At 45.8% G+C, this 20070-nt stretch overlaps 1 protein-coding gene across 3 annotated transcripts in view; it reads left to right on the forward strand.

The window, feature by feature from the left end:
• Positions 1–20070, forward strand: part of DCBLD2 (discoidin, CUB and LCCL domain containing 2) — a 133017-nt gene that overhangs the window by 11606 nt on the left and 101341 nt on the right. Inside the window, exon 1 of one of the 3 annotated variants that reach the window (XM_068270679.1) lies at positions 8862–8934. The exons of 1 other annotated variant lie outside the window; for it this stretch is intronic. In XM_068270679.1, the coding sequence (XP_068126780.1) occupies positions 8889–8934 (46 nt within the window). In that variant the 5' untranslated portion in view covers positions 8862–8888. Of the gene's footprint in view, positions 1–8861; positions 8935–9706; positions 9786–20070 lie in introns of those variants that run through there. One more of the 3 variants, XM_068270680.1, reaches the window with a different exon arrangement.

Raw genomic sequence — 20070 nt, forward strand, 5'->3', positions numbered from 1 at the left:
GGTGGGGGCGAGGCGAGCCTGCGTCTGGGTGCACAACACCACGACTGGCCCCGACTTTGGCAGATACCAGAGGTGATCCGGGGAGGACGGCGAGGGAGCCCAAGGCCCTTGGGGCTGGATGAAGCCCCAGGTAAGTATAAATTGTCCCTTATCATTCATCTCAGGTATACTTTAACTCCCATAATGCTAGACAAGAGGAAGTAATCTCATGAATTTACTTCCTGCTTTGAGTAGACAATTCTTTAATACGCTAGTACAGATCTTTCAGGGTCCATCTGCGCTGCTACATAAATCCATGACGGGTCTGAGTCTTCATGAAACAACTGGGTTCCCCCTATCAAAGACCCCCCCCCCCCCCCCCCCCCAAAAAGGTTCCACCAGTATACAGAACTGGGTGAACTGAATGTCTGCACAGTTGCCAGGTTTCCGGGATGGCATTCCCAGTACGGTGGTCTCGGTTATGTCTTGGAGCCGCCTGTTAAAGTGTACCCGAGGCGACATGTGACATGAGATAAACGTGTATATACAGTGCAACACATTAATAACCAGGCTGTTTTACTTTTATTTTGTTGCCTGTAAGAGTACCATTTTTAGGCATGGAAGTGACGGCTTCTGTCTTGTCGGGAATTTAGCAAACATCAGTGATAAGCAAATTACAGCCATAAATGTTTTCCTGGCAGAATACAACTTCTGAGAGCAGGGAAATGATAAAGTTCAATAGTTCATGTATTTTCATTTAGGAACACTTAATTGGCTGCCACTGAGCAGAGACAACAAAACATTCAATCTATTTTATAAATGTTTAAATTTAAAATAAATTTATGGGATACATTAGAAGAGAAAAAGGCAATTTTAAAGCTGGGTCTACATGTGCCGATGTATCTTATCAATCGAGCCGCATCTGATGCCCCCGTTTAGCCGCGGGATAGCGGCGTTTTAGCAGGGGCACACATGCCCCTGCTGAATATAAGCTCTGAAGCGAGATTTATTCTCGTTTCAGTGTCTCTTTAAGTGTATGGCCTTTAAGGTGGCCATACACTGTGTACGGCCTTTAAGGTGGCCATACAGAGGTCGATTTGCCATCAGATTCGACCAACAGATAGATCCCTCTCTGATCGAATCTGATCAGAGAGGGATCGTATGGCCACCTTTACTGCAAACAGATTGTGAATCGATTTCAGCATGAAACCAATCACAATCTACTGTTTAAACTTACTGCCGGGACAGGAAGTTCTCTGTAGCTGCAGGAACGGTCCGGAGCGGTGAAGAAGACAGCAGAGACCAGGGGACTCGCGCTGGCCGGAACAGGTAATGTATACCCGCTGTATTGCGTCGGTCGTCGGGCATTCGAACGCCGCTACCGACACACTCCCGACCCGCCAACGATCGAGAAATATCTTCCGCACGGACAAATCGACGGGAACGATCGATTTCGGATGGAAATCGATCGTTCTTTCAGCGGTGTGCGCGGCAATTTCACAGCCGATTCGATCACTGTGATCGAATTGGCCGTATATCGGCGGGAAAATCGTTAGGTGTATGGGCCCCTTTAGAGTGGGAGGATAAATACCATTGTTTATCGCATCAGTTTATATTTTTTACCTCAGGTACAATTTAAACAATGGTTTTTACTCTTTGTGTCTCAGTCTTCATAGGGCTGTCCTGTCAGTAACAATAGACATTACTGCAGGTTGTAATTTGCACATAAGCCCTGAGGAGGGACAATTAGGTTAATGAGTAAGAACGTGTATTAGTGTTGCCTGCTGGAGTCCAGTATAATGCAGGGGCTGCACAATAGTAGTCCTGTATTCCTTTGATGGCACAATTTCCTCTGAATACAAAAAGCCCCAGTGCTGCTGTACACACGCTGTTCTGGATATACAGGGTATTTCTATGTGTGTTATCTGTGTGCCTCTCCCTTCTCAAACTTACAGGTGCTGTTTGTTCTGTTTCATTCTGGCGGCTGAAGAATGTTCATTTTAATCAAATAGCTTGGAATAATGGCCTGATAAGGAGCGTAAGATTTTTTTCATTTGCGTAGACAGAAATGTGATGGCATATACTTCATACGATTGGTCCGTGTATCTGTCACTCAAGTACAGGATAATGGTGAGGTGTGGCTGAACGGTCATGTGACATAGTGGCCAGTCCGCTTCCTCATGGGGGATTCTCTTTATTTTCAAAAGCAAAGGACTCCTGGGCAGCAGTGGCACAATCAAACTGCCAGAATAGTGGGCACACGAGAAAAAGGCCCGACTCGCATCTTTGCATTGGTCCTCCTTTACAGGAAGTGCTTATGAAAAGACTAAAGGAAATACAGAGAATCTCCCATGAGGAGATGAACTAGTATAAAACTAGTCACATTTCTAGTACCTGTGTTAAATCGTACCGAGGTGGCTTGAATAAGAAAAGGGAGATACTTCTCTATGTAGAGGGACTGGGCTACCCAGAGGCTCCCCACGTCCTCCTCGCCCCGACTGTTGTCTTGCGTGGACACTTGGAACACATCTGACAACAACTTCACTGATAAGATATTGAGGGGGCCCTTTTTTATACGCAAACATGGCTGGTACTGCGCATGCCTGAGGACAGCCGTGCATGCTCAGTATGGTGAAGCCTGCGCAGGAGCAGCTGCACCCGTGAAGGAGCAGTATGGCCCCACACGTGCATGAAGTGGCACACGGCTGCAAACCTCCAGATGATCTGGAGGAGGAAGTAGAAAGCCTTTGGAGGATCCCCTCCCTCTTCTTAAGGTGGCCATACATCAGGTGACATGGCTGCCGACCGACCATCCAGTTCGATTATTATGATTGAATTGGGTGAAAATCGGTGTCGCCAAGTGCATGCCCGACCGACAAAGCGACCAATTTCAGGCCGAAAAGTGGTAGCATGGTCGATAGCGCATGCTGCAAGATGTCGGTTTGAAGTTGGTTGGTTTGGCTGAACGGCGTGCAATTTCTCAACGATCTACAAAACCGTCCGCCTGTGTAAAGTATACATTACCTGTCCGCAGCTTCCGCTTGTCCCCCGCTGCTCTGGGCGCAGTCTCCTCTTCCGCATACACGCACGCCTCATGTGGTTTCCTGGTAAGGGTGCGCATGTGACATCACACACACACGCCCTTACTATGAAACCACATGGGACGTGTGTGTATGTGGAAAAGGAATCCCAGAAACCTGCGGGGGACAAGCCGAGGCCGCAGAGAGGTGATGTGTACACTTTGGCACTGGGGGGGGCGCGTTACATTAGGGGGGCACATCAGCGAGGCGGCTCACAGCGCTGAATCTGAATCGATTTCATACTGAAATTGGTCGGGAATCTGCCTGCCATGTATGGGCAGCTGACTGATCTCTCATCAGATTCGATGATAGAAATTAGTCTCTTGGCCGAATCTGCCCATCATTGCTAGATGTATGTCTACCTTTAGGCAAGTAACCATGTTTATGTTTTTGACTGCATCGGGTTCTCTCTAATGTGGCACTACAGCGAAAAACTGTAAAATTTATAATATATGCAAACATTTACAAATAAAAAGTACATTTTCTCCAGAGTAAAATGAGCCATAAATGACCTTTCTCCTATGTTGCTGTCATTTACAGTAGGTAGTAGAAATCTGACAGAAGTGATAGTCCATCTCTTTATAGGGGATTCTCAGGGATATATTTATTTTAAAAAGCACTTGGTGAATGGCAGTTGCTCCATCCAACTGCCAAAAAAAACCTGTGTAACGAGCAGGGAGGCTGGCCAGCATCATTGTTTAAATCCTTTTAAGGGCTCGTTCCCACTGTTGCGACGCGATTTCGGCCGCATTCCGACGCTTGTAAAAACGCATGCGGATGAGTTTCCGCATGCGTTTTTACCCGCGATTTCGCATGCGATTTCGCATGGCAGGGTGCCATGCGAAATTAACCATGACACTGCCAGGGCTAAATAAAATTGAAAAAGGTGGGAAATCGCAGGTAAAAACGCATGTAACAAACACATGCGTTTTTACTATTAAATACATTAGCGGCGATTCGCACGGATTCCCGACGCAGGCGAAATCGTTGGCTCTTTTGTGCGTTTTTTTCACGCTGAAAAAAACGCACCTCAACAACGCTACAGTGGAAACAGGCCCATCCACTTGCATTACATGTGCGGATCTGCATGCGTTGGACGCATGCAGATTCGCGATAGTGGGAACGAGCCCTGAGGGAATATCCTTATAAAGAATAAAAGCCTCGCTGGGAATTCCCTATGAAGAGCTGGACTAGTCCAAAACCTGTCGGTTCTGTCAGATTTCTACTACCTACTGTAAGTGACAGCAACATAGGAGAAAAGTAATGTATGGCTCATATTACTCTGGAAAATATGTACTTCTTATTTGTCTGTTTGTACATATTTTACATTTTACAGTTTTTCGCTGTAGTGCCCCTTTAAGTGACAGCAGCAATGGGGGGGGGGGGGGGGGGAAGTTATTTATAGTGTATTTTACTCTGGGATAAATGTACATTTTGTTTGAACGTGTACATGTGTATTTAAAGTGTTAATAACATTTACGATAGTGGTCCTTTTTAATTATGTTCATTTTTAGTTCAGGTTTACTTTAAAGCAGACCTGAACTCAGAACTTCCTCTCTGCAATAAAAGATACACAACAGCATAATAGCCTTTAAAGAAAAAAACATTTCTATGTTACAACTGATACAAATTCTGCAATCAACCTGCATTGTGTTTACTTTTATGGAAGCAGACATATTGTTAACATTCCATGTTTACACATTAGCTAGTCTGCAGAGGTGGAGGAGATTCCTGAGCTGACACAGCTGAGTGGTCCAATTACAGTGATGATTAGTCACAGATGAGGGGGAATTGGACAGGCTAAACTCTCTAAATACATACAGAGAGCATTAATCTGTGCAAGAGTTCAGGTCCACTTGTCCTCAGTGCATGCTTCAAGATGGTGTCTCATTATATCTGCACCATGCACAGCAGCTTACCAGACCCCAGAGCAGCTGCTGTAGCAATTCACTGTTAGCAATAATGCAGGAATATGTTTCAGGTAAAGAAATAAATTTGCCTGTCAGCCCAGCAGGTGGCGGCCCCAAAACTGAGACTTAAGTTTGTAATATTAAAAGAAACCTAAAGTGGAAAAAAAAATGTCCATTTACTTACCTGGGGCTTCTTCCAGCTCTCTGAAGTCTTCCTGGTTCCTGGCCGTCATCCCGCACTCTGCCGTTCCTCGGCTGTCCCCCTCCAACGCTGGATGCGCGGCACTGTGCTGCGCACCTCCTCCGATATGCTCCTGTGCCCAGGAGTGCTCTGCGCTTGTGCCGTAAGCAAACATTGCTACTGTGCATGTGTAGAATGCTACTAGCTGTGGTAGCAGGATGAAGGAAGCGCGCAGCCAGTGGAGGGGGACAGCGGAGGAATGGCTGAGTGTGGAGTCACGGCGATGAAGCATGACCTCAAGGGGTGAGAAGAAGCTCCATGTAAGTAAAAGGGCAAATTTTTTCCATTTTGATTCATTTTAAGGGCTTTGACACAGTGGGACGTTGCATTGCAGGGGACGTTAAGGTCGCATAATTGTTCCCTAACGCAACGCATGGTGGTGCTAAAGGTGTACACTACATAGAGCCGCAGTATGCGGCGCTTGGTGCACCGTTTTCGTTCGATAGAACCGGCAATGATTCATATGAATCATTGCTAGCAGGCAGGGAACCAAGAATGATTCATATGAATCATTGCTAGCAGGAAGAGAACCGAGAATAAGTCATATAAATCATTGCTAGCAGGCAGAGATTGATTCAGATGAATCATTGCTAGCAGGCAGAGAATGATTTATATGAATCATTGCTAGCAGGCAGAGAATGATTTATATGAATCATTGCTAGCAGGCAGAGAACAGAGAATGATTCATATGAATCATTGCTAGCAGGCAGAGAACGGAGAATGATTCATATGAATCATTGCTAGCAGGCAGAGAATGGAGAATGATTCATATGAATCATTGCTAGCAGGCAGAGAACGGAGAATGATTCATATGAATCATCGCTAGCAGGCTGAGAACGATTCATATGAATCATTGCTAGCAGAAAGAGAACCGGCATTGCAGTGCAGTGAATATTAATTAGCCATGTGGCTAGGCAAAATAGCGGACTCTCCCCTCCTCTCCTGCACACAAAAAACAATAAAACAACATTACTGAGCATGTGCAAACAGTCTAACGTGGCTAAAACCGAGTATAACCCACAGCATGCTGCACTTTCATAGAACGTGCAGCGTTACAATGTCACACAACATCTATGCTGTAAGTATAAAAAAATTTGGTTTGGTGACTAAAAATTAAAGGGTACCTGAGACGGATGAAAAGTAAAGTTTTATACATACCTGGGGGCTTCCTCCAGCCCCCTTCAGGCCAATCAGTCACTCGCTGTCCTCCGCCACCTGGATCTTCTGCTATGAGTCCTTGTAATTCAGCCAGTCAGCACAGTCCAGCCACGTGCCGCTCCCACAGCCAGGAACATTCTCCACCTGCGCAATAGTGCTGCACAGGTGTAGTATGCTCCTGGCGGCGGAGTGTGTGCATGCGCACTACGCCAGACTGGCTCAAGTACCTGGACTCATAGCAGAAGATCCAGGCGGCGGCGGAGAACAGTGAGGGACTGATTAGCCTGAAGGCGGCTGGAGGAAGCCCCAGCTATGTATAAAACTTTAATTTCATCTGTCTCAGGTTTACTTTGTTACACAGTAGTACTATACTCTACATATGCACTCCCCACAGAGCTGCAGGGAATCCACTGAGAATGTTGTGCACATTGAACACAGAGGTGTTGTCTGTTTACAATCTCCTCATTCCCCTGCAGAGTACCTGCACATCATTCTTACATGTACCCACAGTTACATTGCCTAGGGCCTGATAGATGTTCTTTGTTCCGGTTTGTACCTTTTACAAGTACTCTTACCAAGGACTAGTTTTAGCCTAAAGGGAATAAATATAGTAGTCTACATATCCTTCTCACTTCAGTTGTCTTGTAAAATTCCTAAGCATTGGCAGGTAAGAGACGAATTTCACGTTACATACTTTTAATCAACAAAATTGTAATATGCAAATTAGAGGAGTCGGAGTCGGTGGAATCCTAAACTGAGGAGTCGGAGTCGGTGGATTTTTGGACCGACTCCACAGCCCTGGTTAAAAGGTTATTATGCTCTTTATCTTTTAGAGTGGAGAGGACACTGGAGTTCAGGTCCGCTTGAAAGGAGGTGTGTGTGGGTGTGCTACTTTTGCCCTACTTTACCTTCCCTGTTGAATTTTCTACACCGAATTTGGAGCCTGATTAAATTCTTAGCAATTTTTAAATCCTTGTTTAGTCTTACATTTACATAAAACTAAATTTAGCCTGCGCACAAACCGGCAACGTAAAGCAAATGTGAAGACCTTATACAATTTAGCACAGCCTTTCTCAACCTTTTTACCCTGGAGGAACCCTGCAAATAACTTTTGGATCTCAAGGAACCCCTGCAAACAATTTTTTGATCTCTAGGAACTCCTGAATTTATTTTGCAGGAGGCGTGGTCTCTAAAAGTAGGTGAGGCTGTTCATTTCACTACCCCCTTATTACACTGCCACTTATTATACTGTCTCCTTATCCTAGTGCTTTTTATTAATGTACTCATTATTATTCTGACCCCCAATTTAGTGCTTATTTTTACAGTACCCCCTATTATAATTTGATCTATTATACTTCCCCCCACGATCGGGGAGAATGCCAAGGAACACCTGCAGTGTACTCAAAGAACCCTGGGGTTCCAGGGAACCCTGGTTGAGAAAGACTGATCTAGCTTCTTTTGATGTATCCATTTGTACCCTCAACCTTACTTGGTCACTGCGTGGTTGTCAGACGTTGCTTGAATTGTCTACTTCCTGTTTAGATATACATGCACCACTATCACTGCCAGTCCTAAGTACCGACAGTCGACCCAAAACAGTGGAGGTTGGTCCTGGGAGGCAGATGACAGGACCTGAACCCATCGCTGTGAACTGTTTATGTGGTTTGAGGCCTTCAGTAGACAGCAAATCTCTGAATATCAAAGCAAAGCAAGCGCGGTCTTTTAGAATGACACTTTATTCAGAAAAATATCTCAGATGAGAGTAACATGGGAAAATACCTCAGCTGTGACTCTCAAGTGATACGGGGGTTAAATTACACGTCGATGTCTGTCATCGGGACCCTTTAAACATCGGCTTGGGCCGTTCTGGAGAGAGAAAGTGAACTGAACTCCGCAGACACCTCCTCTTGGGTCAAAAAGGCAAGGAGTTGGCAAACGTCAGTGACTGTGGTGTTGTGAAATTGTTTGGCATTGCTGCGCACATAGATCATGCAGGGACCTATCAGCCCACAGAAAGCGCTCTGCACTGCAGCTGTGCCTCAGCCACTCCACACTGATACCAGACTTCAGTCTCTGCTGCCCGGGCTATGGGCAGGGCTCTGATTCACGCATATCTGGTCTTGGAGGGGGTGCCCCGGCCTGCCTTTATTTGGGTGTCAGGCCTGCCAGGGTTAGAGCTTTGTGTATGCTGGGCCTGAGGTATTTACATCTGTGAGACAAATCTTGTAGTGCATCTCTCTAGTTATACAGTACAGCAATGTCCTAGTTCACTCGGACCTACAAGTCACAGTATGCTGTTGTAGCTTGGCACACTGGGATTTGTAGTTCCTAAAGGTCCACACACACTACGCGTTTTTCACATCAATTTTTTTCTGATGACTGGCGATTATTTAAATTTTTATTTTTTTTTGACAAGCGATCAGTTTTGCAATCACGCACCATGGATACTGGAGCGTGATTACACAAATGACGGGACCTCATGTGCAGAAAACCCAGGGCTGAACGACAGACCGCAGGAGGATGGAAAGGGACTCACACGTGTTTATGGGGCAGGAGGAAGCCCTGGGTAAGTATCGGTTCTTTGTTTTGTATGATCTCTGGTTTCCTTTAAACGTGTCCAGGGTTGGAGGAGCTGTCTTGATTAAGTCTGGCAAGGCATTCCACAGGTTAGGGGCAGCATGACAGAAAGCTGTTTCCAAAGGTTTTTAGTTAAACTTGAAGGGGGGGGGGGGGGGGCAAGTTATTGGATCCTTTTGATCTGATGTTGTGGGAAGTGTGACGCTGTTGCAACAAATCCCCCAAGTATCCTAGGTCATGTATGGATTTAAATGTTAGCATGCCCATTTTCAAAAGGATTTTACATTTTATGAGCAGCCAGTGTAGTGAGCAAAGGATTAAGTGGCAATGGCGAGGTTGGCTTGTCAACAGTCTTGGCCCCCCAAGGCTACCCTTTGTGTTCTGCCAGCCAGGAATGCCACAGTACTCTTGCAGCCTGTTAAAGTGGACCCGAGCTCTTGCAAAGAAGAGGCTGAAAAGTGTTCATTCCACACAGAAATGTTGTAGAAATCTGCTGCACTGAGCTGTGTTTGTTTATTTAGATACATCTTTATTTATTTCAGTATTTATATAGCATATTACGCAGCGCTGTACAGAGTATATTGTCTTGTCACTAACTGTCCCTCAGAAGGGCTCACATTCTAATCCCTACCATAGTCATAGGTCTATGTATGTATATTGTAGTGTATGTATTATAGTTTAGGGCCAATTTAGGGGGAAGCCAATTAACGTATCTGTTTTGGGGGTGTGGGAGGAAACCACAGTGCCTGGAGGAAACCCACACAGACACATGGAGAACATACAAACTCTGTGCAGATGTAGACCTGACTCAGATGCAAACCGGGGACCCAGCGCTGCAAGGTGAGGGCACTAACCCCTACGCCAATGTGCTGCCCAGTTGAGTGTAATTATCTGAAGGAGTGTGTTATCAGTACTTGTGACTCACAATACCTCTGCCTTTAGCTGTGCAGGAAAAGACAGATGCTTTAACCCTTCCTTTGCTCCCTGAAAGTTCATCCAGCACATTTTCAGGGCTTTTGTTTTTTTTTTTGGGGGGGGGGGGGGGGGGGTTATGTGCATAGTTACAAATCATTTGTTTTTCCCTGATTGTTTTTATACTGTGCCTAATCGTTTAGAGCAGAGAGGAAGTTCTGAGCTCAAATCCACTTTAAGTGGCCATGAAGCTGTAGCCTTGAAGTTAGCTGGCTATGGCTCCAAAAATAAACCAGTTTGACAGTTATGGAGCTAAACTTCCTGTGAAGTAATATACATGAGCCTCCTCCATCTATCCCATGAGTGTGTGATAAGGCACCCCCTTCCCAGTCCTTCTAAGCCAGAGATTAGTCAGTATCTTCTGGTAAACTCCTTATCTTCCGAAAGTGAAAATAGCACTCTCACTGAGAGAGAGGTGTGTGTGTGTGTGCGCGTGCGTGCGTGCGTGCGTCTCTGAGCTGGTGCACACCAAGAGTGGTTCTGAGCGTTTTTAAAATGCTTGCAGGGGGAAAACCGCTTGGCTAATGAAAGTGAATGGTATGGTGCACACCAGAGCTGCTAGTTTTTTCCCAAAACGCAAACTCTGGTCCTGCCACATTTTTGCGGTTTTCTGAGGCGTTTCTGCCTCAATGTAAAGTATAGGAAAGTGGAAAACCGCTAGATCAGAGCGCTTTTGTTACAGAAGCTGTTCAGTAACAGCTTTACTGTAAACACTAGGCATGTTTAGAAAACCTCTCTATACATGCCTAGAATCGCTCTGAACAAACAGCTTCAAAAACCGCTAGCGTTTGCGGATCTGCTAGCGGTTTGTGGTATGCACTGGCCCTGTCTCTTTCTCTGTCACTCACTCACTTTCTCACTTTCTCCCTCCTCTACCTTCTTTCTCTCTCTCTTCCCCCCCCTTGTTTCTCTCCCTCTCTCTCTGTTTCCTTCTCTCTCGCTCTGTCTTTCTTTCTCTCTCTGTCTCCTCTGACCTTCTTGCTGAAGTGTAGCCATGAAATGGCAGAGTCATGCTGGGAGCTGCCAGGCTGGCTGTTTATTCAGCATTTACTCATTGCTGCATGAACTCTTATGTTACGTGCTGAGCTCTGTCCATCCTTCGCTGGGGCAGCCAAGCAGCTGTAATGGACGGTGGCCCTGATTGATTTTCATCTGAGAGGCCTGTTATTAATGAGCTCTCCTTGAAGCCTCAGCACCACTTACAAGCCCTCAGGCCATAATCATTTTTAAACAGCCTGAGTGCAGCTTTAACTTTTTAACCTCTGACTGAATGGTGGGGTTTAGTTATGGAAGCGGGGACGGTTGTCGCGGAGAGGAGGAGTCGGGAGTGCGTTCTTTTTCATACGCTGTGGTAAAGAAAAACAAGGGGATCTGGCCACCTGTTTACTTTGGCTTCTATTTTCATTGCTGAAGCTCTGTGATGCACAAAGACGGTATCGGCGGGTTTAACGCGGTGTTGAAAACTTCAGCATTTGCTTCTGTCAGAACTTCTTTCTGCTTGTCAGAGCTATGCTGGTTAAGATGCCCATTAACAGTACAATTTTTCATTCAGATTCGATCTTTCGACGCAAAATTTTGAATTGTATAGAAAACGACGCTGTGTGTGGCGCAAATTCATGTGAAATGATTCTTTGTTCGATTGCAAATGTCGACCCAAAAGTTGGATTTTATGATCGAATCTGAATGTAAATCCTTCTGAGGCTCTCTGCACACTGAAGATCCCAATTTGCGATTCCGATTTTCCCCGAATGCTATCAAAAGAGAAAACGCAGTAAAAACGCAGCATGCAGTACCGATTAAAAATCGGAATCGCATGTAGTGTGCAGGAGACCTTAAATCGTTTCGATATGGGAACAATCGATAATTGCCTTCTGATTAGTTTTGATCGTTCAAATCGTGTTCCCATACATGACACTATAAAAACGTTCTATTTTCCCGTTTATTCAACCAAAACGATCGAATCGAATGAAAGTTGAAAATAATGTTTTTCTTGGAAAAAAAGATTATCCCGTTTTTCCAATAAAAATCCATTTGTGAAATGTTGGAAAAATCTTTATATTCGATCTAAGGGAATAATTAAACTAAATTATCTAACCGAAAAAATTGTACCATGTATGGGCATTATTAGAGTAGTTGCTCCAGGTCATTGTGTGTTTTTGTTTTTTTGCCACTAGTCTGCCTTAGGAGACCAAGCAGAAAAACCTCATAGGGAAACGTTCTCCAATCACACTAACGTTCACAGCATGAAACACTGTGAGTGGCTGAATAGTGTGGGTGTAGTTTCCTACAACCTATCAGAAATCTAGCAGTTTAGGAGGGTGCTGTCCACCCAATCACGTTAGCAGAACTTCCCTATGAGGTATGACTAGGGCGTTTGTTTTTTTTTGTTTTTTTTCTACCACCAAAGAGCAAATAGAGCGATATGGAGGCTTCCATATGTGTTTCTTTTTAAGAAATACCAGTGCCTGTTTGTCCTGCTAATCCTTAGCCTCTAATACTTTTAGCCATAGCCCTTGAACAAGGATGCAGCATATGAGGTGTTTCTAACATTAATGTCAGATCTGACAAGATTAGCTGCATGCTTGTTACTGGTGTTAATCAGACATACTGCAGCCAAATAGACCAGCAGGGCTGCCAGGCATCCAGTATTGTTTAATAGGAAATAAATATGGCAGCCTCCATGTTCTTCTCACTTCAGTTGTCCTTTAACCTCCTTGCCGGTCTAAAAAATCCGGCAAGGAGGCAGCGCCGCACTTTTTTTTTTTTTTTAAATCATGTAGCGAGCCCAGGGCTCGCTACATGATAGCCGCTAAGCGGCGGCATCCCCCCACCCACTCCGATCGCCTTCGGCGATCAGAGTATGCAGGGAATCCCGTTGAGAACGGGATTTCCTGCAGGGCTTCCCCGGTCGCCATGGTGACCGGGCGGGATGACGTCACCGACGTCATAGACGTCGTGACGTCAGAGGGAACTCCGATCCGCCCCTTATCGCTGCCTGGCACTGATTGGCCAGGCTGCGCAGGGGTCTGGGGCAGGGGGGGGCGGCTCGGCGCGGCGGGTAGCGGCGAATCGGCGCCGAGCGGCGGCGATCGCGACCTACACGCAGCTAGCAAAGTGCTAGCTGCGTGTAGGGAAAAAAAATTATGCAAATCGGCCCAGCGGGGCCTGAGATATCCTCCTGCGCAGGTTACCCCGAGCTGAGCTCGGGATAACCGGCAAGGAGGTTAAACAAGGTGTGTATGAGATTTGCAGATATCAAAGACTATGAATGCATTTTGCAGGAACTGAGCTTTTGCAGGAACTGAGCTTTTGCAGGAACTGAGCTTTTGCAGGAACTGAGCTTTTGCAGGAACTGAGCTTTTGCAGGAACTGAGCTTTTGCAGGAACTGAGCTTTTGCATGTGTGCAGCATCTTGCAAACATTTTTATCTGATGGAGAGTTCAGCTCCATAGAATAGACTGTGTAGAGTATGGCTCTCACACTACATGGAAGGGGGTAAAATTGGACTGTGATCTTTCATTTAATCTTTCAAGTGTGTACACCGCTTACGTTTATGTAGTGCAGAGCTTTATGTATTGTTAGATGCTCCTGAGTCTTGAGGTGCGTACACACATGCGACTATAGTAGTTTGAAACGATCATTCCCCGATCCTTTCAAACGACGATTGTTTGAAAAAAAGCAGCCAACGACCATGAAGTCTAACGACGGACAAGCTAGATCGTTCAAAACGAATGATCTAGCTTGGCGGAATTTTCCCAACGACGATCGTTTGCAAAAGTAGTACATCGTTGGAAACGATCGTTCGTACTAGGCTTGACATGCGCATTTCACTATTTCTCCATGGAACTTTTCATTTTTATGCGCAGGCGCAATTGTTACTTTTACGTGGTGTAACGTTCGTTCTAACGATGTGATCGTTACACACCTTTTTAAAACTAACTTTACTTAGGTCGTTATTTCATCAATTAAAAGTTTGTTCGTCGTTGACAACGAACGATCGTTGTCGCATGTGCGTAGGTAGCTTTGGAAACATCACTCGCAGTACCTGCCTCCAAGTATTCTCTACAGCCAAGGCTTCCATTATTAATTAAAGTTCATAATGAATCCTCTCTGCATTGGCTTTACCCTTGGAGCTCAGAGCTGCCCACTTCTCGCTGTTCCCAGCAGTCTTTGCTCCGGTTTACTAATACAGCCTAATGAAAGTGAATGGGAGCCAGAAGCACTGGAAAGAGCAGAGGAGCAGGCTGTCCTGAGTCCCAGGGGAACGGCCATTGCAGCAGAGATTGCAGTCTGCATTTACTAGAACCTCAGCTGCAGGTAATACTGGCATATAGTACTGGTAATTGCTGAGACTGGAGGGAAATAGGTTGTCTTGCATCCTGGACTTTTGGACCGGACGGCTCTGTTCTCTTAGGGCTCGTTTCCACTATCGCGAATCTGCATGCGTCCAACGCATGCAGATCCGCACATGTAATACAAGTGGATGGGCCTGTTTCCACTGTAGCGTTGTTGAGGTGCGTTTTTTTCAGCGTGAAAAAAACGCACAAAAGAGCCAACGATTTCGCCTGCGTCGGGAATCCGTGCGAATCGCCGCTAATGTATTTAATAGTAAAAACGCATGCGTTTGTTACATGCGTTTTTACCCGCGATTTCGCGTGCGATTTCGCACCTTTTTCAATTTTATTTAGCCCTGGCAGTGTCATGGTTAATTTCGCATGGCACCCTGCCATGCGAAATCGCGGGTAAAAACGCATGTGGAAACGCATCCGCATGCGTTTTTACAAGCGTCGGAATGCGGCCGAAATCGCGTCGCAACAGTGGAAACAAGCCCTTAAAGTAAACCTGAGACCAGTCTTATTGCAGGATTTATACTTACCTGGGGTTTTCTCCAGCCCCATGAGGACCGTGGGCTCTATCGCTGTCCTCCCCGTCCACTCCATTCTCCTGTTCTGAGCTCTTTTAGATCACCCAGTTGGGCTGTTCTGCGCAAGCGTGTGCGCATCAAGCCTCTCGCAGTCGGGATAGTTCTGCACCTGAGCAGTGCTACTGCGCAGAATGGTCCAAGCCATGGGAGTGCAACAAGAATGCAGAGGAGCACAACTGACTATACTAACCGAGCTCAGAACGGGAGAACAGAGTGGCCGGGAGGATGGCGATGGAGTCCACAGTCCTCGTGGGGCTGGAGGAAGACCAGGTTAGTATACATTTTGCAATTAATCAGGTCTTGGGTACGCTTTAAGGACCAGAGCTGTCTTTTACCTTCATAAACAGTGGTTACTGTGATTGGCTCACGAGGTCAGGGGTCAGTAAAATTGCCTCCTCGACGAGATAAGGAGCTCTGCTGTCAGGGTAACAGCAGAGCAAACAGAATGCAAATGTTGAAATCTACGCCTTGGCAGGCTTAGTGGGAGGTTAACAGGGTGTAGATTTCTACTACGCTTGTCCGGAACTGGATTAAATGTGCTTACCTTCACACACACTCACACGCACCATGGCAGCTAGAATATTATGTGTTTAAAATCTATAAACTTCATTGTTTCTATTGTCTCAGCTGGATGGCAGAGTGAGAGTTCAGCTATAGTCCTAGTCAGAGAAAGTCTAATTTGCATACCTGAATTCTTAACCCTTACTGTGAGTAAAAAGAAAAAAACCACAGCCGAGTTTGGTATAGGCTTGGAACTATACACACACGTTTAACTCGTCATGTGACATACTGTATCCGTTCAGATACCTTTTTTAAAGTAAACATGAGACAATGCAAGCTAAAGGATTTATACTTACCTGGGGCTTCCTCCAGCCCCCTGTAGTCCGTGTGCTCCTTTTGTGTCCATCCGGTCCACTCCTTTCTGCTGCTGGGAGTCTGCGATACAGAGGTGTTGCATGCACCCCGAACACTGATCCGTGGCTGGAAGCGTTCTGCGCAAGCACAGTTAGTCTTCACAAGCTGCGCATGCGCAGAATGTTCCTGGGCCGTGGGAGCGCTATGGGGCCAGGACCGTGCATGTGCAGTAGTCCTCGACGGGCTCAGTCAGCGGATCTACCTACCAGGCCTCACAGGGGAGCAATGGAGGAGACTGGGAGGACTGCAAGGGAGCAGAAAAACTACAGGGGGGGATCCCGAAGATATGTATAAATTTTTTGACTGCATTGTCTGGTACACTTTAAAGCGGACCTGAACTCAGAACTTCCTCTCTGCTCTAAAAGACAAGCAACACCATAATAACATTTAAAGAAAAGCATTTCTTTGTTACAGCTGATAGAAATCCTGCAATAAATATGCAGTGTCTACTTCCTGCTTTCATGGAAGCACACATAGCGTTAAGTTCCTGTGTCTACAAATTGGCTGCTCTGCTGGGGCAGCCAGCTGACACAGCTGAGATCAAATTACAGTTGTGATTAGTCAAAGATGAGGTGGAATTAGACAGGCTAAACTCTCTAAATACACACCAGATGCATTTCTCTGTATTTTCCTTCTGTCCTGAGCAAGAGTTCAGGTCCAGTGTAAAGAACGGCTGTATTTCGGAGCTCTAATACTGGGAATTAACTGAGCCGCGTGCCTATTTATTCCCGCCGCGCCGTTCTTCTGCGCTTCTGCCTCACTAAGCTCATTTCTGCTGATCAATGGGCAGCGGGCAGAAATGCAATTGCGAGCTTGTCAGAGTGATTTGGTTTATTTACTGTACACCTAATGAAATACCCTGGTGACTCGTATCCCTTTACTGGGCAATCTGTAATGATTTGCTCCCACACAGATACTTGCGGTTCTGTAAAAGCAGCGAGTAGATAAGCCTTAGACTGACAGCTGATGCCACTTTGGGTCAGCACATCATGCGGCTCTGTGTGTCAGTTTCTTTTCTGAAACTCGTAGTTTTTTAGCACAAATAGAGGCAGAAATTCTAGCTTAAAGGAAACCGGAGCTGTCACATAACGAAGATTTGATACTCACCTGCAGCTTCCTCTAGCAGCAGAAGCACCCGAGTCCCACGCCGTCCTCCCGCAGTCTGCCGTTCAGCCGTGATCAGCCCCGGTAACAGGCTCAGTCAGGTCCAGTCTGGTTATACTGCACAAACGCGGGAGAGCCATGCATGCGCAGAAGACCCAGACTGGACCCGACTGAGCCTTTTACCGATGCTGATGGCGGCAGACCACGGGAGGACAGCATGGGACTCGAACAAGCTCATGCTGCTAGAGGAAGTTGCGGGTGAGTATTAAATCTTGTGACCGCTCTTATACACTTTAAAGCGGATCCGAGATAAACTTTTACTCATTGCATAAATGTGTTCCTTTCATATAGTTTATAGGGCATTCCTCAAGCCAAATACTTCTTTTTTTTTAAATCTGTTTTAATACTCTAATTCCCTATAAGCTAAACAAGCCACGCCCACAGCTTCTCCAGAGTGCCTTGGCACTTTGAGCCTTATTAGCAAGGGCTTATGGGAGCCCAGTCTGGGCAGGACGAGGAGGAGGTTACTAGCCAGAGATTTCAGAGGCAGAGGGGAGGAGGAGAGGGAAGTGAAGTTTTCACAGGCTGAGGGCTGGAAATACAGATCAGCTTACCTGTGTGTAATGTGACAAACAGAACATGGCCGCTCTCATTGTATCACAGGAAAAAATAATCATATACTGTTGAAGCTGTTTGCAGCTAGACTTGCTGTGTAAACTATCTAGTAGATAAGATATATAGACAAGTTACTTGTTAGTATAGTTAGTTTTTCATCTTGGATCCGCATTAAGGTAGCCATACATCTAGCAATAATGGGCAGATTCAACCAAGAGACTAATCTCTCTCCAATCCAATCTTATTAGAGAGAGAAACCATAAACTATGAGATGAAAATAGAGGTGGGTATGATCCGATTGAGCACAAACAAAACCAATGTTATGAAAAAGTATCACAAATCTTTATTAACTCATTAGCAAAGTATTAAAAATGACATAAAATGCTCCTGAATTAGAGAAAAATCTCTTAGAGAGAGATCTGTCAGCTGCCCATATACCGCAGTCCAATTCACAATCTGTTTCAAATGCTGAAATCTCTCGGGTATCGTCAGAATCCGCCGCCTCGATGCTGCCCACCTAATGTATAAATGTAAGTTGCAAGGATCGTCAGCACACCAATATTTATTGTGCCAGTTTCCACAAGATAGACCAACAATTGTTTTGGGGGCCACGCAGGGTCCCCCTTTATCAAGGCATGCCTTAGTTACCGCATGCCTTGGTTACCGCATGCCTTGGTTACCGCATGCCTTGGTTACCACATGCCTTGATAAAGGGGGACCCTGCGTGGCTGCTGAAACAATTGTTGGTCTATCTTGTGGAAACTGGCACAATAAACATGTGCGTTTGAACATTGGTGTGCTGATGATCCTTGCAACTTGGATTCTCTTTGTGACATTGCCTATGTCACTTCAAGCACCCATGAAATAATGGATGGTGTGCCAACTTCTCTTTGGGACTTTGTATAATGTATAAATGTGACCCCTGTGTATGCATGTATCCATTACCTGTCCTGTGTCACACACTGCGCGGTGCCCATCTGTCTTTGGAACCCCCCCGCTCTTCCATTAGCGATATACATGGCGCTTGTTGCGTGTGTGCCATCGATGTGTATACCGCTAATGGAAGAGCGGGGGATTCCAAAGACAGATGGGCACAGTGTGGTGGGCGGTACAGGACAGGTAATAAAGGTATAAATGTACATGGGGGGGAGCACATTTATTCACTAAGGGGAACAGCAAGGGGGGGGGGGGTTCGTCGCACGTCCCTATATTGCTCACCATTACCGCCACGCACTCGATTGACCACTATGGCCTGACATCTTGCAGCATGTCCGATCGATACATGTGACCAACAGTGTTCTCCCCAGGCTCTTTTAGCCGGGTGGTCCACCCGGCTAGTTTTGGTGAGCACCCGGCCATCATCGGTTCACTTCCTGTTCTGTTGTAAGCAGAGTTATGTAGAGAAGTGCCGGCCCTGCATTCTCTTACCTCACCCCACCCGGCTACTTTTTCATGCCTCCCAGCTGGGAAAAATTTCTGGGGAGAACACTGACCAATTTTGGTTGGAAATAGGTTGCATTGTTGATCGAGCAGGCTCTTGGTGGCACCAATTTTAATCCGATTTGATAATAATTATCGAATCGGATGGTTGACCGGCCGCCAAGTCGAGAGATGTACGGCCACCTTTATGCTCATTCCTCTTTCTCCGTTATCTGATAACCTGAGGATTCAGACAATTCCCCCCCACACACATTTTCTTCATATACGCTAAATACAACAAAGGAGGTACCCCGCATGATCTGCCCTTGGCTGACCTCAGACACAACCGTGTACATTCCCGTGGATGGCCGCTCAGCTTACACAAAGCCTCTGTAGAAAAGTTCCCCCACAGCTTCCAGTGTGGCCAGACCGAAGTCAAACAGCCTATTATGAAACGTAATTGTTTTCATCAGGGCTGGAGAAATCCCAGGAGTGAGGTAGCCAAACCTTCTAAAGTTACAGCTGGTTTCTGCAATGTAAAAAGAAATCGATTCCACAATTCCAAAGACACATTTATTACAACATTCACTCTTAACCAGCTCCTGTCATCTCCAGCTCAAAAATGTATCTCACATTTGGCCTTTTCTTACAACGGACAAAACTAAATTGTTAATACATGCTCTTATAATATCTTGTTTGGACTATTGTAATATACTGCTTTGGGGACTACCAACTAACAGGCTGGCACTGCTCCAATCTGTATTGAACTCGGCTGTCAAGCTCTTCGTTGGCTGCCAATTAACCAGAGGATCCAGTTCAAACTCTTATCCCTAACCTACAAAGCTCTTCACACTCTTTGGCCTGGTGCACACCGAGCGGTTTTTGAAGCGTTCCGCAAACTGCTTCGGCCTTGGAAAATGCTTGACTAATGTATTTCAATGGGATGGTGCGCACTCGCGGTTTAAAGTTTTTAGCAAACCGCAAACGTGAGTCCTGCAGCACTTTTGCTGTTTGCAGGTGTTTCTTTCTCAATGTAAAGTATAGGGAAAGCTCAAACAGCTCTGAAAAACGCTAGATCAGAGCGGTTTTCCAGGCGTTTTTGAAACAGTAGCTGTTCACTAACCGCTTTTACTGTAACAATATTTTAATCTGCTACAAAAAAAGCTCCAAAAAACA

This window comes from Hyperolius riggenbachi, chromosome 2 (genome assembly GCF_040937935.1).
Source record: "Hyperolius riggenbachi isolate aHypRig1 chromosome 2, aHypRig1.pri, whole genome shotgun sequence".
Classification (NCBI taxonomy): Eukaryota; Metazoa; Chordata; class Amphibia; order Anura; family Hyperoliidae; genus Hyperolius; species Hyperolius riggenbachi.